The 27,651-nt window shown below is 54.8% G+C and overlaps 1 protein-coding gene across 2 annotated transcripts in view; it reads right to left on the reverse strand.

Annotated features, from left to right (window-relative positions):
- The window catches only part of SLIT3 (slit guidance ligand 3), a 545,706-nt gene that overhangs the window by 36,984 nt on the left and 481,071 nt on the right, over window positions 1-27,651 (reverse strand). For both annotated transcript variants that reach the window (XM_015585228.1, XM_015585229.2), the window contains exons 15-23: window positions 27,425-27,575; window positions 26,095-26,169; window positions 19,488-19,631; window positions 18,941-19,084; window positions 16,142-16,305; window positions 14,947-15,079; window positions 6,541-6,609; window positions 4,698-4,769; window positions 4,041-4,112 (exon numbers count right to left, since the gene is read on the reverse strand). In XM_015585228.1, coding sequence (XP_015440714.1) covers window positions 4,041-4,112; window positions 4,698-4,769; window positions 6,541-6,609; window positions 14,947-15,079; window positions 16,142-16,305; window positions 18,941-19,084; window positions 19,488-19,631; window positions 26,095-26,169; window positions 27,425-27,575 — 1,024 coding nt within the window. The remainder of the gene's footprint in view (window positions 1-4,040; window positions 4,113-4,697; window positions 4,770-6,540; window positions 6,610-14,946; window positions 15,080-16,141; window positions 16,306-18,940; window positions 19,085-19,487; window positions 19,632-26,094; window positions 26,170-27,424; window positions 27,576-27,651) is intronic.

Here is a 27,651-nt window from a genome sequence, read left to right on the forward strand (position 1 = left end):
CCACATCAGCTCCAGGCTGCCTGAACCTTGGGTCTGAGAATCCCCAGGCACAGTTTGTGTGACAGATGTCAGGAACTGTCTTCATCCTAAATGCGGGTTGGGGCGGTGAATTCTCTTCCGAGCAGGCTGGGCCCCTCGCAGGTGACCTGGGGGTTCAGGTCAGAGTCAGCCAGCCTGGGTTTGAATCTCTCTGATAATCGCTGGCTGTGTGAGCTGAGACAATGAACTTTTCTGTACCTCTCAGTCCTGTCATGTTTAAAATGGGATAATTCTTAGCATTTACTGGCAGTAGGCAATCCTTCGGAGGGTGTGGGTTGCTGGGCTTCACTCCCCTCTTTTCTGTAACAGTTCCTCCCTTTTCCACTGGGGAATCACCCCTCCCCTGCTCTCAGTCCAAGTGATTTGGCCTCGCTGGTGGAGCTATGGCCAGGTCTGCCCAGCTGGAGCCAGAGCGACCATGGGTTAGAGGTCAAAAGGAGTCTCACCAGAACGATCTAATGTTTAACGGCTGGTTAAAACATGGAGTGGGGCTGTCTGGGAAGGGAGTGAGCTCTTGGTCTCTGCAGGTAATCAAGCACAGGGCAAATGGATCCCTTTTCAGGAATGCTGCAGGAAGGATCGACGCAAGCCAAAGAGCACGACAAACAGCCCCATGCGCATAAACAGCAAAGACCGTCTTACTTCAGGGACCAGGAGCTAAAAATACAGAGGATGATGAATGATAAGCCACTTGCTCCGTCATGAGCACACGGCGCAGAATGAGCCCAGCGCTAACTGATTCCAGGTGGCTCTCAGGCGACTGGAGCTGGGGAGTGACAGTTGGGACCACACACACACAAGCCATGTGACTCGGTGTGGGGCAAAGATCGGGGAACACACAGATCCCCGAAGAACTAGAATGTCCACAGGAATGTTCTTGTCTAGCTATTTTTAGATGCGGAGCGAGGCGGGAAAAGCATGTTTTCACACAATGTTTTATACTCAGGGCTCCCTGACCACCGTCCTGCCATGTTCTCTGACATGCGTTCATACCCACTGCCAACACACACACACTTAAACGTCAGGCCTCCTGCTTTCCAGATCACTTTCTGGCCTTTGTCTACGGCCGAAACTTGAAGCTCATTTTCCTCTCCCACACCAAACCGCTAGCATCCCTGGGGCTCTGGTCATTTCTGAAATTTGAATCAAAATGATGAAACTCTTCAGAAATGAGAAAAGAATATACAAATGCTTAGATGCAGTTGCAGATATTACAATTTCTGATTTCAAAAATGCTACCTTTTCCCCCAACTCCCTAAATCGTAAGTATGTTACTGTCTTCATTCATCTTTAGCTTTGCCTTCATTTATTACAGAAACAACTTAACACTAACAGGTAGCCATCAATGATTTTTTTCATTTGTCCAGGTTCCCTTATAGTCCTTCTTCATAAGTATACATGGTTACAAGTTATAATTGTGACATATGTACAAATTAGGTTTATTTTCCCCTGTAACACTACGTGGTAAATGCTATCTAGTTTTCATCTTTACCTCTTACAATAATTGTACTCCACTGACTGATCACATAATGCTTTCCTTAAACATTTTCCCACTGTGGCACTTGTAGGTTATATTTAAAATTTAGGTTAAAAATAACAGTGCGACCAAGATCTTAATGCACAGAACCTTTCCCTCATTTTGGCTTATTCTTTAGCATAAATTCCTCGATGTGCAATTACTGGGAGAAAGGATACACATATCTTAAAAGAAATGTAGCCCATAAACATTTTTATATTTCCTGAATTGGCCCTTATGCAGAAAATGGTTGTTCCCTACTGAGGTAGGTAGATGGTTGGAATGAGGGCCTCTAGGACCCCTTTTCATCGATGCGATCCCACCATTCTAAAATCATGATGCTAAACACCTACTAGTTCTTAAGTCAAGAAGCAGGCACAGTGTGTTGTGTGTTGATGCACGCTCCTGATGACTTAATGAACTAATGATAGCGGTGCTTCTGGAGTGGGAAGCAGAAAACCCTGGTGACGGTCACCCCGCCCCCTCGCCCCCCGCCCCCAGCAGACAGAGGCGCGGATAAGCATTCTTTCTCCCCGTTATGTGTCAAGCCGCCCCAGTCTGAACGACTCTACTTACGAACATACACACAGAGATTCCATTAAAACTGGCAGCTCGCACCCCCTGGCAGCAAACTTATGCACGGAACTGGGGGACTGGGATGGGAGACGGTAAGTTGGGATTGAGGGGGGACGGTGGGAGGTGAGGGGGCAGCAGGTCCAGCCTCAGCCCTGGCCGATGAGCAGAGCCCAGTGCCCACTGTGTTCAAGTGGGAACAGGGAAATGGTTCTGCTGAGGTTTCCATTCTCCAACTCTCCAGAGAAGGTGGATAATAAATAAGTGACAATAACAGATTGCACATTGTCAGCACGGGCACTTCTTTGCCCCCAGAGAATTGATTTTTAATAACGGCACAGATGACATGTGGCGGAGTTGTCGCTGACACTGGTGTTTTGAGGGCCTCAATAAATCACATCAGCCTGGAGGCTCCAGAATGGACCAGCTCATTGGGTGCTGTTTGCTGATTGCTGATGAGTTCTGGGCGGGGCCCCAGGGCCCCAGTCAGGCTGGGCTCTGCAATCTGACTCCTGGGCCTGCTGGGCCTGCTGGGCTTGGGCTAGTTACTTCGCCAATCCGGGCCTCAGTTTCCCCATTTGAAAAAATGGGCATGATCTTCTCAACCTCCCAGCACTGTTGCAAAAGGTTATATGAGGCGACGGCCATGAAAAGCACCCCCAAAACATGGGTATCGCTTTTATAGTAATAACGGGCCAGAAAGGTGAGAAGTTGACAGGTTTGGGGCAGCGCGTCTGGCATCTCCGCTCTCACGGCAGCATCGTTTGAAGCATTCTCCTTGGCCAAGAACAGAGGTGCCAGATGGGAAGGCACCAAATCTGGGTTTGGGGGTGGCAGTGAGGCGCTATTCCGTCTCTTGTGAGTGCCAATGTGGGAATAAACAGATGGGAAGGCACCAAATCAGGCGACAATCGGGCCTGGGGTTGGGGGTGGCAGTGAGGTGCTATTCCGTCTCTTGTGAGTGCCAATGTGGGAATGGTAATAGCAAAGGAATATTTCTAAAGTGTTTACCATGGGCCAGGGCTGTGCTTTACGTACAGCATCTCAGTTAATCCTCACAAGAGCCTGTGAGGCAATTAGCATTATTATCTGATTTTATGGGTGAGAAGACACACAGCTGGGGAGGGGCGGAGACACGCTTAGAAAGCGGGTGACTCCCTCTGCCTCATGGCATGCGGAGAACAGGGCCAGGCAGGTGTCATAAGGTGACGTGGGGTGGGGGTCGCAGGTGTGGAGGCTGCAGACTGCCTAACCCCGGCCAAAGGGTGGGGAGGTTGCTCGGCCAGGCGGGAATGCAAGGGGAGCCCTGGGGATGGCCAAGCATCTCCATTTTCCAAGAGAGGGTAGAAATTAGTTTGTACGAGAAACCTCCTGATATTTAAATGTTGGAAACTTACTAAAACTTCATTTTTTTCAGAAGATATTCTATGAATGGCCCCTACAATTGCTAACTGGTAGCTATCTGTGAGCTGGGCTGGCCCTGGGCTTCCGGCTCGTGGTCTGGTGTCCCGGCTGGTGTCCACAGAGGTTCCCAGTGTTAGCGTCGCCCCTCTGAAGCCAGGGGGACCAACTGTGAAATAATGACCATCGCGACAGCGGCTCCGTGCCACACACTGTGCTGTTCGTGTGCAGAATAAAACTGCGAGGCCCTCCTGACCCTACTCTACCCGCAAAGCAGCAGAGACTCAGAGGGGTGCGTGATGTGCACGAGGTTCCACAGTGGCAGTGGGCTGGGCGTGGGAATGGCTGACTGTCAGCGAATGCTCTCCTCACCCCATTGAACACAAAAGGGTGCTGGGTGGGGAGGTGTTGGGAGGGGGGGCAGAGTCGGTGCTGAGCAAAGGACGGGGCGGGAAGGAGCCGTCAGCAGTGCCCGCTGCTCCCGGCGCAGGACGGGGCTCTGGGTACTCACAGCACTCGGAGAGACCGCAGCCCGTTGAAGGCGTGGACGGGGATGCAGCGCAGCCGGTTGTAGCTCAGGATCCTGCAGAAAAGGACACGGTGCCCTGCTGGCCCTTCCTATCTCGGCTACTCACGGGAGCACTGTCCACGCTGTGGACCAGTCAAAGCAAATGGTTTACATTCCCCACTTTACTGTGTTGACCAAAAGCACCCGACGGTAAAGGGAAGAGACACCCTCCCATCACGCCGGGACGCTCCCTGGCGTCGTCGCCCCGCTTTCTCCCCCGCTCCTCGGCAGGCGGCCCCCTCACCAGCCTTGCCGTCACCTCCGCTACTGTCAGGTGGTGAGGGCTCCCACCTTGCGGAGCTAATGGGCATAGACGGGCCGGACGAAATGCGATTGTGAGGGACACCCTCTGCTGGGAAAGAAATTCACGAAGCAGTGGCACCCAAGGAGGGCCTTTCTCAGAAGCAGTTAGGGGCCAGTTCCTCTCTAACTGCCCAGCAGTGGAGTTCGGACCTGCTTTATGTCCTTTGGATGATGAAGGTCTGCCCCATGCAGGGACCGCCACAGCTCTGAGGGTCACGAGAGCAGAGGATCTACGCCTGAGGGGACAGGGGAAAGGATGGCACAGGCCCCTTAATGCCAGCACCTCACTGTACTCACAGAGTGGAGAGGTGAGACATGTTACTGAAGGTGTAATTGGTCAGCACGCCAATGCTGTTGTTGCTCAGGTCACTAGAGAAAACAAAAGGGTCGCGCTTTACTGTGGGTCGTAGCCAAAGGGGGTCCTGCCCAGCGTTCACGCGTGCCACCCATCCTTCGTCTCCTCCCTCCCTTCCTTCCATCCAACCACCCGGCCATCCTTCTATCTTTCCATCCTTCCACATATCTACCCATTCACCCTTCCATCCACCCGCCCACACTCCCTTTCCCTCCCTCCCTTCCTCCCTCCTTCCTTCCAACCATCTGACCATCTGCTCATCCATCGATTTACCCACCTATTCATCTACCCATCTATTTATCCAAATGTTCTTTTTTAATTCAATGTTTATTCAATAAATCATTCAAACGATTGCTGTTCATTCATTCACCCATTCATTCAGCTATTCAATCATTCCATTACATGTCTATTCACTCATTTTATTCTATCAGCAAAACATAACACCTAAGAGATTAATCTCTCCTGATTCTAGTACTATTTTTTCCTGATCAATTCTTCCTTTAACTGTCTCTCTACGCTCTACCTCTTCATTTATTCCTCTTATCGGATTCTCTTTTAGGGGGAATGAGGTGGGTAGGGTGCCGTCCTCTGCCAGCTACAACCTCCAGCAGCTTCTCCTCAGGGACAGGTATTCAGAGCAGTGGTTTTCCACACTAGCTGCACATTAGAATCACCCAGGGAGCTTTCACATCCTCTGAGGCTTGGGTTCCACGCCCAGATAGTCTGATTTAACTGGTCTAGGGTGGGCCTGAGCATCACTATTTTAAAAAATTCAAACGAACTACTCAAGTGATTCCTATAATCAGCTGAAGTTGAAAGCCGTGGCTCTGGAGCAGAAGGTTCTAAAGGGGGCAGCTTTGCTCTCCCAGTGACGTTTAACAATATTTGGAGACATTTTTGGTTGTCGCCGCTAGCGGGAGGGAGTTCCTGGCACCTAGCGGGTGGAGGTCAGGGGCACCCCACAGCGCCCAGGACAGCTTCCACAATCAAGAGTTAGCGGGCCCCACATGTCCGTAGTGCCGAGGCTGAGAAATCGTCACCTGGGGGCTGGTTTCGGGCTTGGCTGGGGAGCCAGGCTGGATAAGGTGCGGGTGGCTCTCTTCCACCTTTCCTCAGTGGCCCCCATGTTCTCAAGGGGGACACTGTGGGTGGGCTCCTCGCCCCCTAAGCAGACAGAGGCATCTTTCAATGACCACAAGCCAAGGAATTATTTCGCACCCTCCTGGGTCCCTCCTTGGCAAGGCAGGGAAGCTGTTGAGGAACAAAGGCCACTGACCCCCTGGCTTCCTGGGTCCCACCTACACCCAGGGGCCCTGCTCCTCGTCTGGGGTTTTTCCTGGGTCCTGGCCGACTTGGAGTCAGCAGCAGCTACCATCTGAAGGAACCTCAGTTCCAACCATCCACTGAGAACACGTCTGGGCAACTAGAGGAGGAGGAAGAAGAAATGTCTACTTATGCTTCTGGCGATCGTGTGGGCAGCCACGGCTGGCAAGAAACTGGAGACTGAGGGGTCTCGGCTCACCCACCTGCCCCCACGCGGAGGGGGAAGTGATGCGGCTGGCCCGCGATGCCAGGCACTGGATATTTCTGCACGTGGTGCTCACAGGGTGAGCCCTGGCACATCAGGCTGACCTGTTCCTCCCAGCGCCTCTCCCTGCCCCACCCGGGGAGAAGGGTGCAGACATGCTGGAAGCCTGCAGCACCGTCCTCACTCACTCTCCACGCCACCTTCCTGAACTCCCAGGAGAAAGAACGGAAGGTCCCACGCGAAGCCGGGCCCCTTACATAAGTGTCAGGTGTCGGAGGGCGGACAGCTCCCTGGGCACGGCCGTTAAGTGGTTTCCTTCCAGGTACCTGGAATAGAAGTACAGAGTGACACCCGGCAAAGGACACGGCACACACTGTCATCTTCTCAGAGACGCCTTCCCTGACCTTCCAGACGAGGTTGGGCCCCCGGTTTCGTCCCCCACAGGGCCTTTCTCCCCTTCATAGCACACACTACATTTGTCATTTAGTGTTTATTTGTGTGAATGACATTTTTCTCCCCTGGACTGCTAAGCTCCGCGATGGCAGGCTCTTGTCTAAAACTGCCCAGTGCTGACCCGCCCCAAGACTGTGTACAGAGTGGCACACAGTAGGTGTCCAAGACATATTTGTTGAATAAAAGTACCCACTTTGTGCCCAGCCCTCACGATACCCTTATGTGGCAGGGATTCACTGTTGAGGAAACAGACGTTCAGAGATGTTAAAACACTTGGCCAAGATCACACAGCAAGCAAGTGGCTTTTTGCACTGGCCACAGTTCCACTGGCCTCTCCTCAGCACTCTCCTCTGAGACAGGGAGGTTCAGGGCCCTGGAGGACGGGCACCAGGATGCAGATGCTTCTGGAGCCTCTGGGCCCAGCCTGCCGCTGGTGCTGGTCAGCGCTGTGCTGGTCAGATCAGATCGGCCTCTCTTCCTGCTTAAAATCCTCCGCTGGCTCCCACTGCTTGCCAGAGGAGTAGCTACCGAGCTATGTCAATATCTTTGTCTGTCCGGCACCTACCCACCTACCTACCTATCAAGAGCAGACATTTATTTAAATTGGCTCGGGCCACTGTGGGGCTGGAAAGTCTTCAATCTGTAGGGCAGGCTGACAAACTGGAAACGGGCAGGATTTCTATGTTACGGTCTTGAGGCAGAATTCCCTCTTCTCTAGGAAACCTCAGTTTTTGGTTCTTAAAGCCTTCAACTGATTATATGAGGCCCACCTCCGCCTTACCTCAGGTAGCCTCCTTTATGTAAAAAGCCTAACGATTGTACATGTAATCGAATCTACAAAACACCTTCATGGCAACGTCTCGCTGGGGTTTGCCCGAGAGATAGGGCACCACAGCCCAGCCGAGTTGACGCGACGTTAACCACCAGAGTCTGTCTCCGTCTCGGGTTCGATGCACAGCACACTCTCCCTTGACTTCTGGTTCCAACTCCACTGAGCTTACTCCTCCGCAGAGGCCCCATGCCGCTCTAGGGGGACAGGCCGTCCCTGCACGTGCGAGCCCCTCTTCTCCCTCCCTGCCTAGCTCACTCCCACAGACGCTTAGATCTCAGCTGAAGCATCGCTTCCCCGATATCATTTCCCACAGCCCCTGGAGACATGACAGGTTCCCAAAGCTCTCAGTACATTTTCTTCACAGCGTTTAACCTCCGCAGTGACATCCTGAGTATGATTCTGTGGTTAATGGGGCAGAACCCAGTCTGTTTTGCTCACCACAGCATCTCGTACACTAGTCGGCTACAGCAGATGCTCAGGAAACATTGTTTATATGATGAAAACCCCAGAACGTGCAGGTGGGGCTGCGTGGGAGTGGCTTTGAGTGCAGAACGTCCCTGGCCACCTGGCATCACAGCTCCGAAGACGCGGATGCAAAAGGCTTCGCTTCAGAAACGCAGATGTGGCTGTGTGGGAAAGCTCTTTGTAGGCCCTGTGACAACTCTGAACTCCGAGGTTGCCTGCAGCCTGCAGCCTGCAGCCTGCAGCCCTGGGGACCTTCCAGAAGACTGTGCTCGGCCACACCCGTCTTAGAACCACCAGAGCGTTTCCTGTGGGCTGACCTTTGTGCTGACCTGCGTTAAATGCTCTGTCTCAGCGCAGGAGCCAAAGCACGAAAATCCACATGGATCCCTGTGAACGGAAGAATGCCCCCTGTTCCTGTTCCGAGCTTTGTGGTGCTGACAGGTGCCCCACAAGAAACTCTTGCACACGCTGAACAGTGATGAGAAGCAGGGCAGCCACCTCCCAGGAGCCCCCACTCCAGGCCAGGGGCCCGGCCACAGCCCGGGCGATGTGGGAGCAGCTCAGGACTCAGGATGCTGAGGCTCACATCCTGGCTCCGCCAGCTAACAGCTGCGTGACCTTGGGTAAGTTACTTAACCACCCTGAGCTGTGTTTCCTCATCTATAAAATGGGGCTTATAACGATCACCACCTTGAAGAGATTGCGAAGATTAAATGAGTCTCTGTGGAAAGCTCTCGGAGCAGTACCTGGAACGCTAGTGTTCAGTACTCTCTGAATGTACACATCATACGCGTGCGCACAGAGCTCCATCCAAGAGCACGTACGATTACTGAAAGACAAATAACCAGCCTCTTGCTGTCTATTCTCTATTTTCCCTCTGGAATAATTTTTCTGAAATGAGAATCGGTTCATGTCACCTTCCTGCTTGGAACTTTTCCTCGGCTCCCTCATTCCCCTGGGATAAAGAGCCGGCCCTCACCACGGCCCACGAGACCTTACGCACCCCCCCTCGGCTTTCCACCACAGCCCGGCGTCTTTGCTGCTCCATCCGCTCCATCTCATGGCCTTCTCGGCTTCTTGACCGTCAGATCGTATAACCTTGCTGCCTTCACAGAACATGTTCTTTCTACGCCCTATGCAAATTGCCTAATTTACTGCTTAGCGTTCTTATTGTCTTTCTCCCCTGTTCCAAGCTTCTGAGGTCAGGGGTCTTATCTGTTGCATTGGCTGCCGTGCTCCCAGCTCCCACGACAGTATCTGGCACAACGGAGTCAATAAACACTCGATGGAGTGAAGGGGGCTCGCTCAGCTCTCAGCCTGTGCTCAGGCCTCCCTCGGTTCCCCCCGCAGATGGTCATGACTGCCAAAGAGCCTAGAAGTGTCCTCTACTGAGGCCATCTGCTAAGATCTTCCCAGAGCCTGTGCCAGACCTCCTAAATGCTGCTGCACCCAGAGCCAGCCCGCTCTCTAAAGATGTGGTCGCCCCTTCCAGCTGGCTGCAGGCAATTTCTGTCCCTCTCCCTGGGCCACAGAAAGGCAAGGGTGTAGTCACTGGGCAGTTGCTCTATAAAGTGCTCTGGCGAGCCTGACCAGTGCTGGAGGGGACAGAAAGCTGGTGTTGCTAGAGAAGGTCCAGCTGTCAGGACAGACCCAGCCGGAACCCCTGACAGGTACCTACAGCATCATGGCAGGGGTGCTAGATTTGCCTTCTCCCTGATTAAATGCATGCGGCAGGTTCCAAGGAGACTGTGGCTGTCTACTATAAATCTCCAACAAGCCGGGCCACTGGGCAGAGCACACAGGGACCTGGGCCTCTGCCAGAAGGAGGGAGTAGGTTAGTGGCTAAAGGATGGACCTTGGGGTCAGACAGACCGGGCTCACGTCTATGCTCTGTTGCTTCTTAGTAGTATGATCTTAAGAAATTATTCAGCCTTCCTGAGACTGTTATTTCATCTGCAAAACAGGACTAAAAATACCGGCCTGGGAGGGTTGTTGGATTAAACGAGATCGCTAAGAAAAAATCTAGCACAGCCCCTGGACACGGTAAACGCTCTGTAAACAGTAACTGGTGGGTTTCACACAACAGGACACTTCCCCTGCTTCCCTGAAGGCCTGGGTGGGCGTGAGCTCCTGGATTCCTCCCTGCCCCGCAGCAGGCACTGGCTGTGCCGCTCGTCATCGGTGCTTGCCGCTCACTGCATGGCGCTGCCCTCCTTGGATTTGAGATGAGGAGAAAGCTTCATTCGAGCTGCTTGCTGTACCCCAGACCCCTATCCTTGGAGCTAACCAGTGCCAGGCCAAGTTCTGCCCTCTCCTTTGGTCAATGATTCTTGTCATATCCTCCTGCCCTATTCAGTCACAGCCCCGGTCCTCCTGGTCAAGCTCCAGCCCTTTCAAGTCTCCTATCAGTCGTGTGTGTGTGTGTGTGTGTGTGTGTGTGTGTGTGTGTGTGTGTGTGTGGTGTGTGGTGTGTGTGTGTGTGTGTGTGTGTGTGTACGCGCGCGCGCACGCACGCGTGTGCGCCTGCACTGCCAGCCTGCTTCCCTTGATGTCCTCAGACCCCACATTGTAATAAAAATCTCTTCAACATTTGTGCCTGGGGGGACACGTCATACTTCCCTTCTCTTTTTGGGATAGCAGTGGTAGGACAGCAAATCTAACGTCATGGTCCTCAGACTGAAATCAGTACCCGAACTTCCTGGTTATTGACCAGTAAACTGGGGGCGGGGCACCAGATCCTCGCCTCATCCTTGGCCTCGTCCTCCTCGGGGAGAGTCCTCGGGGAGATGTAGGCTTGCAGTTTGTTTCCAGGACCTGGGGGCCTGATGTTAGTAAACATTCCCTTAAATGGGAGCAAACAGATTCTTAGGTTTAAGTTCTAGAATGGCAAGCCTGAGTCGAGAGGGATCACGGCACAGCAATACTGGAAATTTCTGAAGCCGATGAAGCCGATGAAGCCCGACCTTTGCACAGAGTATCTGTGTCCGTGATCCTGGGGGCTGAGATGTCCCACAGCTGCTTCTGCTCTGCTTTCAGTAGGCTTGCTTTTCAACTTCTGGCTGGTGTCCTGTGTATTCTTTGCCTGCTCATGAGTAATGGTCTCATGGTTCTCAGTGTTATGCACAGGCCCCAGGGGTGGGGCGGCGGGGAGGGGGGAGTCCCTAGACTCTTTGAGGGGGTCTATGAGGCTGAAACTATTTTTGCAATTAGATTAAATCATTGTTTTCCTTTTGCTCTGTGTGAATAAAACTTCTGGAACCTCAGTATGAATCAAGACAGTGACACCAAATGGTATCAGTGGTTACTGTATTCTTTACCTCCATTCATTTGTAGGTTTAAGAAAACAGCCAGTTTCACTTAATGATGCCCTTGATGATGCAAAAAAAAAAAAAAAAAAAACTTGCTAATTACATTAAATCCCAACCCTTGAGCACACATCTTTTTAATATTCTGTGTGACAAAACGGGAAATGTGTATAAAGCATTTCTACTGCATGTGAAGGATGTTGGTTGTCATGAGGAAAAGGAATTGTGTACCTGAGTTACAAGTTGAACTAGCCTTTTTCTCCCCCCCAAAATACCATTTTTACTTAAAAGAATGACTAGCAAACAGGCTATTTTGAGGTGGGTATTTAGTAGACAATTTCTCGAAAATAAACAGAGCGAGCTTGTCATTTCAAGGAAAACCGATAGTATTTGTTGCCAATGATAGCATTTAAGTTTCCAATTGAAAATTAAAATTTTAGGAAACTTGTCACTGCCACATTGAGTTTGAGAGCGGCCCTTTACTTGAAGGCTTTTTCGACGAGGCCGGCGGCGCTCTGGAGGGCTGGGACCGTTCTGACAGTATGTGATGCAACGTGTCGGCACGGGACTGGGGTGCGCGACACAGTGAGCCAGCGTTTCCCAGTGGCCGCTGCGTGCAGCCGTAAGATCACGCGTGGGGGAAAGTCCCGTTCGGGCTGTGGCAGACGCCTGTGCATTTCAGTGCGAGAGCGTGAAAAGTTCACTGCCAGGGTGCTGGGTCCCACACGGCAACGAGCCTTTGAGAAACCGCCACTGTGCGCATCACCCAAGGAGAAAATTCACAATTATTTGAAAAGGCTGTTAAAGTTCCCCTCCCTTTCCTAACTGCGTATCTGCGTGAAGCCAGATTTCCCTCTTGTACTTCACCCAAAACAACATATCACAAAAAAATGAATGTTAGAGGGATATGAAAATCCAGCTGTCTCTCCTATTACATTTACAAAAATATAATGTCACTCTTCTCAATGAAATTTCTTTTGGTTTGGTTTTCATAAAAGTATGTATTTATGTAAACATGTTATAAATATGTTATTGTTTTAAACGGGTTAACAAATATATAGTTGAAAAGAGTCTCAGTTGTAGTTTCCAACATGGTAAATATCGATAGATATAATCAACATAAATAAAAGTTCTTAGAGGTCACGATGCTTTTAAAAAACGTCAAGGGGTCTTGTGACCCCAAAGTTGAAGAACTTCCGGGGTAATGGACAGGAGCATGGGGCTGGGGGTCAGACTAAACTGCTTCCTAATCCCGACTGGGCTGCTCTGCAAAGATCAGACTTGGGAGGTGGTTTTTACTTCTCCGAAAGGTCTTCGTCGTGAACGAGAGGGGATGTGGCGCTGCAGCCGTCATTCAGTGACAACACGCAAGGCCTGACCGAGCCAGTGCGAGGGAGGCAGGTCTCAGCTTGGCCTGCGTCGCCCATGAAGAGAGAACACAGAGACACAAACGAGAGCCGGCGGGCAGGGCCCACGGGAGAATCGCTTCCCCCAGAGACAGCACGGCCCTGCTCTCTCGTGCATGCAACAGATTCCCGCACCCTGCTCTTTGGAGAAATGCTATGTAACTTTGTTTTTTCTCCTTCTCAGTGAATTAACTGTAATTTTGTTGTGTAAGTGGGCAACTCTGCCTGAGATAGATAATGATGCCTGACGGAGCTGGGAGGCCAGCATTCGAAACACTGACTCTAGACTCAGCGATGTCCCTGACCCAGAGGCCTCCAAGCCACAGGTTGCTGGGCCTGGCAGCCTCCGTGTCCTCTGGCATCTGTTTTCTTGTCCTCTGCCCCCACTTCTCCCCTCCAGGAGATGGTACGGGGACAGAGGTGAGGGCCACTCTCCTCGGTGAGCTCTGCAAACCACATCTGGCCAGGGGAAGCATCATCATTTCCAAAGCAGGAAATCAGGTCTCCTCCCAAAGCTCTGAAGTTTACTTTGTAATTATAGCCAATTATCTTTGTTATTTCAATCTCTGTTTCAGGAGCTTTGGGGAAAAGCATCGCAGGCCTGTTTTCATGGCATTTTCTTCTCTTTGACGTGTGTCACTTGGCACTCGATTGGCCCAGGGAGGAGGCCCACATCTGGGTCATTTTCTGCAGTCCCCCGCCTCCCGCCCCCAGGCACAGCGTGGAGCTCACTGCATACTTGGCACTGGCCCACTCAGATCTCCGAGGACATGGCCCCAGCCAAACCCAGGGCCTAGGTGTATGTTCTTAGTGACTATCTAGACCTTCGTTCCTTTCCTTGGGCCAGTAGCTCTGGTTACAGCCTCCTTGAGTGTTAGGAGATGCCAGGAGCCGTGACACATACCCAGGAACCTACTTGCTATTCCAAGACAATGGCACACTCAGGTTCCACCCCAGGAGGCAATGGCAGAGCCTGCCAGTGAAGAACGCTCCCTGGAGGAGTCTGGGTCTGAGGGCACAGGCTGCCCAGGAGGACGGGGAGCACCCAGGGTCTGGGGAGAGAGTGCAAGCTTGAGGTTTGGTGGCGAGTGTGTCTCCTGCTTGGGCACTAGATTTCTGAAGGTCCCTCGCCTGGCTCTGCCCTCTGCCAGCGCAGGCCCTGTGCTTGCTCACGTGGCCTCCTCCGTCTGGAGCAGTACCCCTAGCCCCCTCATTTTCTGCTCCTCCCTTCAGACTGAGCCCCAGCTTCATCTCCCCACAGCAGCTCTGTGGTCGTTACGTGGGAGTCAAACGTCTCGACTTCGCGATGCCACAGCAACCTGTCCCTCTTGTGCACACTCTTCATCTCACAGGACCTCCTGAGACGATCGAGCCAAGTTCCCTCCCATAAGTCATGACCCCACGAGTGGAGGGGGTCACACCGTTTTGCTCACAGTTGTCTCCCATTGTCTCCCATGGTAGCGGAGTCCCTGACACACGAGGCACCCAATATGTGTGCTGAGTGAATGGACGAAGGAGGGAGGAACCCAAGAGTGGACACGGCTTGTGCTGGCCACGCGGGTGTGAGACGCTCGCCCGGCCCAGCTGCACAGCTCCTGGCACGTCCCCGAGAGGCCTCCCTGCCTGGGGGTGGTTTGAGCTTTCCAGGGGGCAGAGAAAGGTTTTCTCCACAAGAGTAAGGGCTCTTCAGGAAGGGAATAACGACCCTTTCATTTAACTGGGAGCCTCTGGGGCAGAAGGGACCCCTGAGGAGTTTGGGCTCTGGAATAAGGCTCCTCGGTGGAGAGTGAACAGGACTCAGAACTAAGAATCATCTGTGAAATGGGCTGTTTCAGGTAGAACAGGATCATCCTCCTAGAACTGTGTGGGGAGCCGATGTTTTGACAATTTCCCCGTGCTGTCTGGGGTCAGACTGAGAGACGGCAGGGGACTCTAGAAGGCAGAGGGCAGCGCGGGGGTCTGGGTGGGGGGAGTACAGAGAAATAGCCGATAACCCCCCCACTGTGTTCTGGGGGGTTGGCAACTTGTCATCTGCCAGGCGGAGGCGTGGGGAGGAGTGCTTCCTATCTGTCCCCTGTCCAAGCTGCTGTGGGCCCCCCGCTGAGGCTCTGCTGCCATCTCCCCCAAGCGGCCTCGCGTGGGACACGGCGGGGAAAGCCTGGCGGGTGCGGTGGGGGACTGCGGGGTGTGCGGGGTACTCACAGCTCCGTCACGTCCCTGGGAATGCCCTTGGGGAGGGCGCGGAGCCCCTTGTTGCCGCATCTCACCACCGTCTCCACGCAGGTGCACTGCTCAGGGCAGCGTGGGCCCAGGTGACAGCTGCTCTCGTCGTTGCCTGTGGAGCGCCCCGGAGTGAGCGTGGCGGGCGACAGACGCCCACAGTGGGGACGGGTGAGCGAGGCTGGGTGTGGGGACCAAGCCGTGTGCAGTAACAGGAAACCTTGGCTTTGAGCCAGACCGGGACTGTGAGCCCGCTGGTCTCGTGCGGGTGAGGGGAACACACGCCTGCACCGGGTCGGGGAGCGGGGGTGCCCGTCTTTACCGCGTTTACGTAACAAGCACTTGATGGACCAGAGTGTTAGACAGGAAAGAGGCCGCTCTGGACCCGCTCAGGAATAAACCAAACTGAGCGAAGTGGCTGGGGGCAGGGGCTTGTCTATTCCCTTCCTTCACCCCCTTTTTCCTCCCTCCTTCCACACAGCCGCTCTGGGTGGTGACTGTGTCCCCAGCCTTCATGACACGTTCACTGCAGGTAGCCTATCAACGACTTAACCTGTCTCTAGATAACCTAAAGCCGACCCAGGAAAACTGTGCTGGCTTGAGTTTATGCAAATGGCGTGCCCACCCCTCCCCTCCCCGGGATCCTGACACGGCGTGCCCTGGCTCTCCAGGAGTTCATGCACCCTAGCCAGTGACAGAGTTTTCCAGGAGCTCGGGTGGAGTCTGTTTCTCGTGAGCTCGTCTCTGAGTCTCATCACGGCGCCGGCGGGGATGCCAAAGCCCCGGGCGTCCACGTGCAGCTGTGTGGGGGGCGCACTGCGCATCGGCTAACGGCACGCACCTCACTGTGGACATGGGGAGACTAGGGTGCTTGGTCCAACTGTGTTCTAACGGATGGCTGAAAAGCGTCTCGTTTTAGCAAAATCGGTATGCTATGACACATTTGTGACTGACGGAAGTAGAACGTCTTTAGAAAGAGGCGCCTTTTCTTAACTTGCACCCAGGGGCGCTGTGGGCTAGCAGCCACCCTGCTGTGCCCTGAAGAGCTCCAGCCACCCGCCTGCGCCTGCGGGGCAGAGCAGGCTCTCAGGGGGCCTGCGTTCAGTGCCTGCCCCTCCTCCCTTGCACCTTCCTTGCCTTCCCAGGGCCTGCCCTGCCCCGCCCCCAGCTTTCTCACCTTCACAGGTAAAGTCCTGGATGGCCACATCCTGGATGGGAATCTCCTTGAGGAAGAATGGCTTCTGGCACCGGGGGTTCCCGCTGACGATCCGCCTCTTCCTCAACCACTTGCCGAGCCAGGCCAGGTGGCAGTTGCAGTTGAAGGGGTTGGACAGGAGGTTTCTGGGAGGAGAGACGGGCCCTCTCTGAGCGGTTCCGCTCCTGCTGTGGGAGCTGCCCCAGGACCCTGTTCTGCAACCTTAGGGCCCAGCTCTCCGGGCAGGTCTGCTCCGGGGCCAGAGGCAGGAAGGAGGGGGTCTGGGCAACAGGATGTCGACTCTCTCCTAAAATCCAGACGCAGTCTTTGCAAGTGTGCCATTCCAGACCGCCTCCAATGGACACGGCCGTGGTGTCCTCCCTCGTCCTGCCACGTCCTCCCTGCCTGCTGAGCTCCAGCTGTGCGACCTGCCTTTAGCTCCTCATCAGAGATCCTCGCATTTAGAGCCTCCACACATGCACTTCCTCCTGCCTGGATGAGCCTCTCCGCTGCTGGCTGAGCCCTTCCCAACCTTCAGGCCTCAGCCTGCGTGACCCCATCAAAGAAGTCTTCCCCAAGCCCCTCGTCTAAACAGAAATGCCAAGGGCCGCTCTGTCCCATTCTTCTCCCTCATTTGCCTTCACTGCTCCATAGCACCCTGCAGAGCTTGTAATGATTGTCCCGTGTGTGCCTCCCTCATTGGACTCGGTCCCCTGACGGGAGGCACCGGGTCTGTCGTCTGCCACTGGCGCCAGTGTGACATCAGCACAGTACTCTGCACACATCTGGTGGACGCAATGGCTGGGCTGCTGGAGGGACGAAGGGATGGCGGCAGCTACGCTTCGTGAGCGTTTCCTGGGGGACTGAAGCCAGGCGAAGCACTTTATAAATTCATTCTCCCAGATTCGTCACAACCACCCTAAGAAGGAGGCAACGCTATTCTCATTTCACAAATGAGGAAAGTCAAGCTTAGGGAGGTTGCGTAGAGGGCCAGATGGCCCTCGAGTGGCTAGGATATGACATAGCAATTAAGAGCTCGGGATCAGACTTCCTGGCTTTGAATCCTGGCTCCGACACGCGGTAGCTGTGCAAAGCTGGGCACGTTGCTTCTCGTGTCCAAGCTGCCTCCCTGAACGCTCTGTGACTCTACCCCTCTCGGCATCTGCTGTGTCTCTGGAGTCTCAGCATGGAGGCACCTAGTAGGGGTGAGAAGTGGGATCCAATGAACCAACCTACTGGTGCTAGTTCCTAACCTGTCATCCCCTATCTCGATGTCACTCATTCATTCAATTCATCCATTTATTCAAGAATTAGATAATGAGTATCTACTTAGTGCCAGGCACAGATAGATCTGAGCATTGAGGATAGAGCAGCAAACAAAACAGTTGCATATCCTTGTCCTTCTGAAACTAATATTCTAGATGATGGGAGGCAGACAATATATAATTAGCAACAAATAAGCAAATTGTTTAGTATATTAGAAAATTGTCAGTGCTATGGAAAAAATTAGGAGAGCGGGGTTAGAGGAACTGGGGGTGATGGCCGAAGGATCGAAGCAAATGACACTTGAGCAAGGAATGGAGGGAGAGGCGGGAGGCCAGGGGAAAGGGCCGCCCAGGCAGTGGGAACAGCCACAGCCAAGCCCTGCGGTGGGAGTGGGAGGGGCAGGCAGGAGGCCGGCGAGGCTGAGACAGAGAGAGGTCATGAGGGACTAGAAAGCATGGCCTTTACGTCATTCTGTAACTGTGCCTTCTGTTCCCAGGGAGAGGGTGTATGACAACGGGCACAACAGAAGACATAGCAAGAGCCTGTCTCGTCTGTTTTCCAAAGGGTCTTTGGGGAAGGGAAGGGAGGGAGAATGAACCAGCAACCGAGGTTCACGGAGCCACATGGAACTACTGTGAGCAAACATAAAGCTAACATACGTGTGTCGGTACTTTCTATACCTCAGGCCCCTGCGTGCATTTTACAAATATTAGCAGAACTGATCCTCATAGTAACCCTGTGAGGCAGATGATGCAGAAGGGACAAATGAAGCACAGAGAGATGAAGTAACTTTTCCAAGGTCACACAGCTAAGGAGATTTGAAGCCAGGAAATCTGGCTCTAGGACCCAACGTCTTAACTCTTATTCTAAACAGCCTCCTTTACAGATACAGTGAATTACATGAGCGGGGTGTCTGGAAAGCAGGATCTGAACTCTCGTTCTGATACACACTTAGGCAGCCAGTGAGATCACTTAAAAACCCCTGTCACTGGTCTGCTTAAAACCTTGAGTGGCTTCCTGACGTGCTTCGGATAAAGACCAAAATGGCCCCCAGCAGTCCTGCAGCCTGGCCCTGGCCTCCTCTCCATCCTGGCCTCACACCACGCCCTTTCTCGCTCCATGCTGCGACCGTGCCGGGCTTTGCTCAGTGCATCTGCTCTGCTCCAGCCCACCACAGGGCCTTTGCACATGCTCTTCTCGCTGGCGGAAATGAACTTCTCACTCTCTTGAACAAGCTAATTCCCACTTACCTTCCAGAACACGGTCCAGTGTTCCTCAACAAAGCCTAGGCTGGGCTTTCATATGGCTGCGGGCCTCCTGCTATGGTGATTCACTATGCTGTGAGCTCCAGGAGGGGCCACGCCTATGCGTCCTCAGCACCTGGACAGTGCCTGCCATGTTGATGGAGTGGACGGTGGGTAGATAACCTCGGCCCAGAGAGCAGAGAGCTGGGAGGGGAGAGATCTGCAGGGCGGGAGCCCCGCGGCAGTGTGCGGTGGGCCCAGGAGGACTTACATGGTGGACAGGGAGACGAGCGTGGTGAAGGCCCCAGGGGTGATGGTGCTGATGCGGTTGTCATAGAGGGACAGCAGCCTCACCGAGCTCAGGCCAGCGAAGGTGTCGTTGCTCACGCAGCTGACCAGGTTACTCCTCAGCATCCTGCAGGGAGAGGGGGGTGGGGATGAGAGCACAGGCACTGTCCGTTCCTTTCCACAGCAGTGTGCGTGCGTGCGTGCGTGTGTGTGTGCGTGCGTGCGTATGTGCGTGTGTGCGGTCTTAGCAAGCGCTGGGGAATGCCTGATGCCTGTATGCATCCAGCAGGGATTCGGCAGGCCAGCCCTCACAGGCCCTCTCCGACGTCCTGCCCCCCTCCCCCGTCGCCCTTCGGGCCCCGGGCACTCACAAGGCGTGTGTGCATGCGTATGTGCATGCGTGCGGTCTTAGCAAGCGCTGGGAAATGCCTGATGCCTTTATGCATCCAGGAGGGATTCGGCAGGCCAGCCCTCACAGGCCCCCTCTGACGTCCTGTCCCCCCGTCGCCCTTCGGGCCCCGGGCACTCACAAGGTCTTGAGGCCACTGAGGCCGCGGAACATGCGCCCGTGCACCGCCTCCAGCTGGTTCCCCGTCAGTGTCAGCTCCTGCACGCCCGCGGCGCCGTCGAAGGCGCCCTCTCTCACTTCCTTGATCTTATTGTTGCTCAGGTTTCTGGACAAAGGGGACAGAATGGACCAGGGCAGACTCAGGGAGGGACTCGCTCGTCCTGCCGCCAGCTGGAGACCCTCAGGCACCCCTGGAGTGACGGCTGGATGGTGGGGAGCTCGGTCTTCAGCACCTGTGCCTGGGGGAGCGGGCACCCAGTCCACACAGGCAGGGCTTCCTTTGTGAGACAGACTGTGAGGGGTTGAAGTCTTTCCTTGCCCTGGGGACTGGCAGACGTAAAATAGTGATTCTCAAACTCACTTCCTCTCTTCAACAGAGGGCTCACTAAGCGGGGGATCTCAAGAAGAGGGCAGGAGGAAAACCTAGGACAGGCTCCCCCCGTGGGGGTGGGCACTTCAGATGTAGCTCTCTCACCAGTCGGGACCCCTGAAAATAAGCGGGCGCTTCCTAGTCACCACACCCTGAGCACTCGTGAGGGGTTTGGCCAACAGAAACACCCCGAGCCCTCAAAACAAGGCCTATCAGATGGCTACTGTTTTTAGCATTGTCTCATTTTATGGATGGGGTGACAGGTTCAGAGAGTTTAGGTCGCACAGCTGATGGAGCTGGGGTCTGAGGCCAGGCTTTCCGGCGCATGAAAAGTCCTCCGGTGAGCCGCCTCTCACCACGGGAATGTTCCTTTGGTGATATGAACACCAGCCTCCTGACATGACTGCTTCGCAGAGGTTGGGGTATGGGTTCTTGCCTTTCCTTAAAGTGGGCTGGGTCCTATCGAGCCTCGGTGCCATTTCCGGTCCTGCCCCCGACTCTGAGTGTAGGCCCTTCCCTCCGCTGCCTGGTCACCGCGAGCAGGCCACACAAGGGCTCTGAGCAGCAAGCGGGTCCTGCAGAGCCACTGGGGCTGTGAGGTCCCTGCTCCCGGCAGGCGGGGGGCTGGGGGCCTCCATGGACTACGCTAATGTTCAGGCCTGAAAGGCCTCCCAGGGAGTGGGTGGAGCTGGATGTGATGGAGCTGAGGCAAGGTGAGGCAGGAATCCAGCCTCCTGAGCTAGTGGCCGGTCAGGGTCATGCACAGGAACCCTGTTCCGCAGGTGGAGACGGAGCCTGCTGACTGCTGAGCACCCGGAGGCTGTCAGAGCTGAGGGCTCGCTAGAGATGGACCAGCTGCCGGCCCGTCGAGCGGCTGGGCCTACTGAGCCCAGAGAGGGAAGGGCGCGGCGCCAGGTCCCACAGCGCTGGCAGGGGACCCGCAGCCGAGTCCCCGGGACGTTTGCTTCTCTCCAGAGCCCTCCTCACAACGCTCGGGGCTGACCCCCAGCAACCTTTGGGGGGAAAGCCTCTCTCAGTGATGGACTCGGAGCAAGTGGCGGAACCGGGCACCCAAGGGCTCAGTGGAGGCCACCCGCCCTCTTTCTAAGTACTGGGTGCCCACACCTGCAGACAGGTGTGGAGGAGACAGATGACAACTCGGTCCCACTCTTGCATCACGTGCCCCCTCCCTGTGCTTCATCGGCGCCTTGTCCCTTCTCTCTGGCCCCCTCTCTCCTGCCAGGGAGACAGGAGCAAGCTCTCCTCAGGACCCTTCCCCCAGGATCGGAGAGTCAGGAGACTCACCCTGGATCTATGCTCCCTCCCTGCCTGGCTCTCCTTAAACTCGGTCAGTTTTCTTATACGTCCTGGTAGTCTTGGTCCAGGCTAACCCAGGAATGAAGACATGCACAGGGGAGACTGCAAACTGCCCCCGAATTCGATGTGGGACGAGAGGTGAAGCCTCTCCCAGCAGCTGTAACTCATCCGGACGCTGGGGAGTTGAAGAGCCTGGGCCGGGCAATGGAGATGAGTAAAAGCGGCCGTGACGGGGGAGGGTTCCCCTTTCCTCACACCTGTTTCTTTAAACGAGCAAAACTAACACCACATGACTGTAAGGCTTGCGAGCTGGATTTCCTTAGGCTGGGAGAATGGAAAGCAAGAGGAGAGTACAAAAGGGGACAGAATTTTCCAGAAGACCAGGCTGCTGCTCTCTCTCTCCATCCATCGAAGTACTGTTCAGAAGTGCGGGCAGCGTGGGCTGGAGCAGAGAGCAAGAGCGGCGTGAGGCCAGCCCTCCGGACGCAGACCGGGGCGTCGGGCCTCTGCAGACCACCGGAGGGAATCCCGCTTCGGCGCCCTGACTCCGCCGAGGGTGGGGGTCTCACAACGGACAGGACTCGGTCCAGGCGCAGGTTGGTGCAGAGCAACGAGAGGCAGGACGAACGTCACGCTGGGCCCAGCTGCCTCTGTAAGCTGCCGGGCGAGGCTTTCAGACCCTGTTCTCGTTCTCTCAAGAAACACGGAGGCCCCTGTAGTCTGGGGGTTCACATGGTGTCCCTGGGACGCTGGAGTCTGAGGAGGCGAGCCTCAGCCTCCTCCAGGGCCATCTCTCTTCAGTCCATAAACTGTCTGGCTGTAGGAACGGATCTGTAATCCTGTCTACAGCCCCCTCCCGGATGAAAAGGCAGTGGGGAGAGCGCTAAGGGGGCTTTTCCGGAAACCGAGGACACTGGGGTCCTGACTGAGAAAATGCTCTGGTCCCGTCCCCCTCCTCACGGGCCTGCCCCTCCCCCTGCGGTGGGGATTCTCTTTCAAGCTGCGGTTGCAAGGTCAAATGTCCACAGGGCCCAGGTAGGTGACTTCGCATGGAAGCAAGCCCAGCGGGGACAGCAGTGACCAGGAAAACATGTGCCCCGCGTAAGGGGGCAGCTGCTCCTCAGCTAACTCGGAGCCATCGGGGAATGTGGGCCCGGCGCTGCTGGATCTTCTGATTTCCTGGAAGATGCCAGAAATCCAGATTTTTTTTTTTCTGTGCAAACTCCTCATTTGTAAAAGTGAGTGACTACTTCTTATTAAAAACACAACCGCTGCCAACAAACCCAGCCACGTGGGAGCTGCCACTTTCCAGACTCTGGCTGAGATTCTCCTTCGGAGGAAGCTGACCTGGAAGTCGCCTGAGACAGGCCTCGCCTGTGCTCTGAATGTGATGTCATTTGAAAATGGCCTTGACTGACCACGGTACTAATAACCCCTGTGAGTAACGGTTCATACTTCCCCTGCGTCCCTTGGCACAAGTGGTGCTCAGGGAGATGTTATTCTGACGTGACGGGTAGGTTCGTCAAGGTTCGGAGGCGCACGGCAGAGTCTCAGCCCCTGGCTGTGTTCACTCCCCTTTACCCATGCGCCCTGGCAGGCTTGAGTCAAGAGTGGAACCTTAGGGCCCTGGCCCCACGGTCCTTGAGGGGAGCTCAGCAGACTCAGGCACAGGCACAGCTGGCTTCACCGCTCTGATGGGCAGAAATCCAGCTGACCCACCACCTCCGTGGGGGTGCAGGGGTGGTGACCAGTTCCCAGAACATAAGCATCTTTTACTTAACGACAGAGTTGCCATCCAGTTACTTTTTAAAAGTGGTTGCCGATGGTGCCCGTTAGGACTAGATTTGCCCCATCGGGTCACTGGCTGGTTGCCGGCATTATTCACATGGATTCGTGCGTGTGTGCACGTGCACACACGCATTTACTCTCCTCGCATGGTGTGTGCATTCCCCAGCTAACCTGCCCTGTCACCACCCCGGGCTCCTGGTCTGCTCATTGATTTCTGACCTTGGACAAGTTACTTATTCATTTTCTGTGTTTCAGCGTCCTCATTTGTAAGACGCAATCCCCAACCTTTTTTGTTTTTCTCAGTGAGGGTTAAATTAATTAATCAGCACTGTCTGACACAGAGTAACGTGCTGGTGGCCGTTAACGTTGTTGTTGGTAATTACCGCCACGGCCGCCGCCATCACGGCCTTGCACCCAGCACCTTTCCACGTTTGTGCCGCTGGCTGCCGGTTCCCAAAGCGTTTGAGTTTGCAACTCCTGTTTTAAACGTATAGCCGGTTGCCTGGGTTACTCAACTCAGCCGTCCTCTGTCTTCACTTGCCTAGGGCTGCACTTTCTCGCCTCAGCCCCAGGGCCAGAGGCCACTCTTTCGTCTTGTCTCTCCGTGCCTATTTCCGACCCTCCTCATAAATGACAAGGAAGGTGGATGGTCCTGTCACGCAGATGATGAACCGAAGGCTCAGAAAGGCGGAGGACAATCCCAGGGTCGCACAGCAGGGAAGGGACAGGCCTGTCTGTTCTCGCCTCACATTTCGGCTGCTCCTAAGAAGTGGGACTATTCAGCAGCCCTGACCTACATTCCAGCACGGGACACACGGGCCGGGCTGAGCGACATCTGCCTCTTTCGTTGAGGACTGGGCTTACGGTTTGCCGCGGAGCCCACCGCTCCCTCCCGCTGCTTGGATGCTGGGGCCGGGAGTTAGCGGCCACTTATCCCGTATTTGTGCTGCTGTTTTCCTTGGCGTACAGAACTCGTGCTCTTTACTCGTGTTTTGTCAAAGCAGAAAGGTGAAGGACAGGCTCACAGTGCTTGTGTTTCACCCAGAATGGGAGAATGCATATTTCTTTATGGAAGTGAAGACTACCTGTTCCTGTTGACTATGCAAATATGCACTTGGCCGGCTTTTAATACCTGCCAGTATCTCCACATGTATGTAAGTGTCTGTCTTGAGGTTTAAAATAAAGTGTGCATACTCTGGTTTGAATTAAAAAGGATATTTCCTGGCTTCAGACAGGTGCTATTTGGGCTAGGTCCCTAAAACTAGAGGGGAACTAGACCACACAGCCAGCCCGACCCTCACCGGGCCCCACGCGTGCCCCTCTCTCAGCTGTCCCTTCAGAGTGCCCTCCTGCGCCCCAGTCACAGAGCCGTCACTGAAGCCGCAGCCACAGAGGAGGCTGCAGGCAGGGAGGGAGGGAGGGAGTCTGAACAGCACTATGTTGTCCAGGTGCTGTGCAGGGCAGGAGAAGGTCTCTTTCCTTCTTGCTCGGAGGGGACAGATGAGTGGGAGAGTGGAGAACAAGACAGAAACACGAATTCTAGTCAATGCTCAGCATTCTACAAAGTCGCCGGGAAGATGAATCAGTGAATGCGGAGCCATTGCTCCCAGGGAGAACACATCGTCAGGCTCCTGGGAGCCTCTGGGTGCATTTCACCAACCGGGGCGTTCCTAACCTCGGTTGGTGTGTGCCTCTGCACAAAGACACCTTACTTAACGTACGTGGATGACTTATTCGCGCGGCACTCGCAGCCCGCAGCTAACGCACGCGGGGTCAAAACTGCGGAACGCGGATTTTCTCCGAAAGCCGCCTCACAGCCCTGTGCTTGGGACCGCGAGGCGGCACTCAGCACTGTGTTTTGGCGCCATTCTGAACAGTGAAACTGCCAACGAAAAGTACAGACATGCAAAAAGGTGTGGTACTAAATATACGGCGAAAGGGACACTTGTTTACAGAACGAGAGCGGAAACGAGAGTGTGGCTTTGTGTGACTTTCGTTGGGAACGTGCGTGTGGGGCCACCCCGAGTTTGTGCTGCTCTGTCTGTGTCTACCAGGGCCACGGCAGCACCGCAAGTTGTTGATTCTGAGATTACAGGTGAATTTTAGCGATCAGGCACATCAGCAAATCTGGGTTCCATGAACAATGGGGCTCGACTGCATTTCTTTATTCCGGGGCAGACCTAGGGAGAGGGGTCAGGGAGAAGGGGCTCGGGGGTAAAGAGCACCTTGTCTGGGCTGCCGTTTCTGCTGGGGCCCTCGGGAACAAGCCCAGGCCGTGATTACAGATGAACCGTCTGTGAATGCGGCTCTGACACTCGCTGGCTGTGTGTCCTTACAGAAGTCATGGAACCTCTCTGAGCCCCTCGGGCTTCCTCATCGGCACAAAGGGGACAGTGAAGCCACCAGCAGGCAGGTGTGCGGGACTAACGAAACGGGGTGCAGCAGGCGGGGAGCACAGCGCTGACCCAGACCGTGTGCTCTAACAGCTCAGCAGCTTTATCCTGCTGTCTTTGTGCCTTGGCCCGAAGTCCTAGGCAGGGACAGGGGTGTGACGACAGGCAGCCCTGACAGTGGAAAAGCCAATACAGAGGCACGCGAGTCCTATGCCTAAACTCAGGCTCCGGGCAGACCCCGGGACTCCTAGACTGAAGCCCACGCCGGAAGCAGCTGGCATTTCCACTCCGATGTGCATCACGGGAGCAGAGGCCATTAGAGTCCATTTAAAAGCAAACTTTTAAATTGTTACCTTGTAAAAATTACTAAGTGACATGCACCCTAGACCGCCATATCCCATTGCTGGTCCTTTTCTGAGTCCTCCCACCACCCATTGGGGTAGATACTAGGTGTGGGGTGGGGGATCGGGATAAGCAGAGGGGACAGAGGGTCAGGATGGCCTGGAATGCAACTCCGCACAACACTTGACAATTTAAAAACAGAGAAATTTCATTTTGGTCTGTGTCTTCACATCCATGCCCCAGGGGCCTGCTTTCCAATACATGCCCGTGGCAGGGGTTCGGGGAGGCTGAGGGCCTGGACTGGAGCCACCTGCACCCCGGCATTCCCCACAGTCTGCCCAGTTCCCGAGCTGACTTACATTTTCCGCAGGTTGGGCAGCTTCTTGAAGATACCAGTGGCCTCTAGGACAGATATCTCGTTGTCGTTCAGTCGCCTGCATGGGAAGCAAACAGAGGAGGTGGGCACCTCCTTCACTGCCCTCTATGGCGCCTCCCACAGGACCCTCATGGCTTCAGCTGACTTGCAGCCTGGACCTCATACTCAGCCAAGATGGAGGGAGCCATGGAAAACTTCAGCGTCTGCCCAATCAGCCTGGGGGTAGGGGTAGGGTGGAGGGGAGCAGGGAGAGGGGGAGTGAGAGGGGCAGGAAAGAGAGGAGGCCGGGCCCCTCCCCCTGGAGGAAGCCCCTTTGACTGGGTGAGTTGTACTTTTTGATTATTCAGCACCCAATCAATCAATTGCCAATGATCTACCTTTATTTGTAGGGTACCGACGACAACTCTGACCCCCCGACCCTGGAAGTTTCCCCCAGGTTCTTCTAATCCTCCAAGCCTCTCAGCTCATTCCTGACCACCTCCCTATGCTGGGGGCCGCTCAGGGACCCCTCACCCAACCCTCACGCATGCTCAGGGCGAGCAGGAGGGCCAAGAAGGCTGTGCCTCGCCGTGTCCTACTGTGACTTGCGAAGGCAAAGAAAACAACAGTAGCAGTGAAGACCCCTGTCATTTGCACAGGGCTTGCGCCGTGCCCGGGCTCAGATGAGTTCTGGACTTGCATTCCCTGGGCCTTCCTGGCCACCCTAGGGGGTAGGGTCATTGCCTCCATGTCACAGTTAAGAATCCGAGACTCAGATCTGAGAGGCCACGGACCAGTCTTAGGAAGACTGGAAAAGACAGGCATCGGACCCCGGCCCAGCAGCCCCCATGTGCCCTCACCCCCGCCATGCTGTGACTTTTCAGCTTTTCCTTTTCTGGATACATCAACACACCCCTTTAGTAGCAAGGGTGACTGGAGGCTCAGATAAAGCTAATCATCCTAGTTGCTTTCTCGCCTTCTGACAATTACTTGTTTAACACCCATCTTTCTGGTTATATTAGACACTTCATAAGGGTCAGGAGGGACCGTCTGCTGCTTTATTTATTGTGGAAGCTGGTGGGCCTAGCACAGCGCCTGGCTCACAGTAGGTGTTCAAAAAATATTTATAGAATGAACGACCTGTCTTTATGTGCGAGCAAGTTGTCCCCAGGAGATGCCTGCGTGTCTGCCCTCAGCTCAGCACATACGAGACAGCCAAGGAGCGCCCACGCGGCTGAGCCAGGCGGGGCCACCTCCAGGAGCCTCTGCTGGGGCCGGCTCAGGGTGACTGGGTGTATGGGGACGTGGGAGACTCACGCCCAGGCAGGACTTACAGATCGGCGACGTATTCGGGGAGGTGGCTGGGGATGCGGGCCAGCTTCTGGTTGGAGCAGTCCACAATGGTACCCTCACAGCGACACTTCTCGGGGCACACGAGGTCCATGAAGCACTCGCCGCTGAACCTGCTGCGGTAATCCTCTGAGCCTGGCGGGGGCCAAAGAGGGGCGTCAGCATCGCCGGGGCTCCCAGCACCTGGCGAGGCTGTGGAGGGTGGGGGTGG

This window comes from Pteropus alecto, unplaced genomic scaffold (genome assembly GCF_000325575.1).
Source record: "Pteropus alecto unplaced genomic scaffold, ASM32557v1 scaffold40, whole genome shotgun sequence".
Taxonomy (NCBI): domain Eukaryota; kingdom Metazoa; phylum Chordata; class Mammalia; order Chiroptera; family Pteropodidae; genus Pteropus; species Pteropus alecto.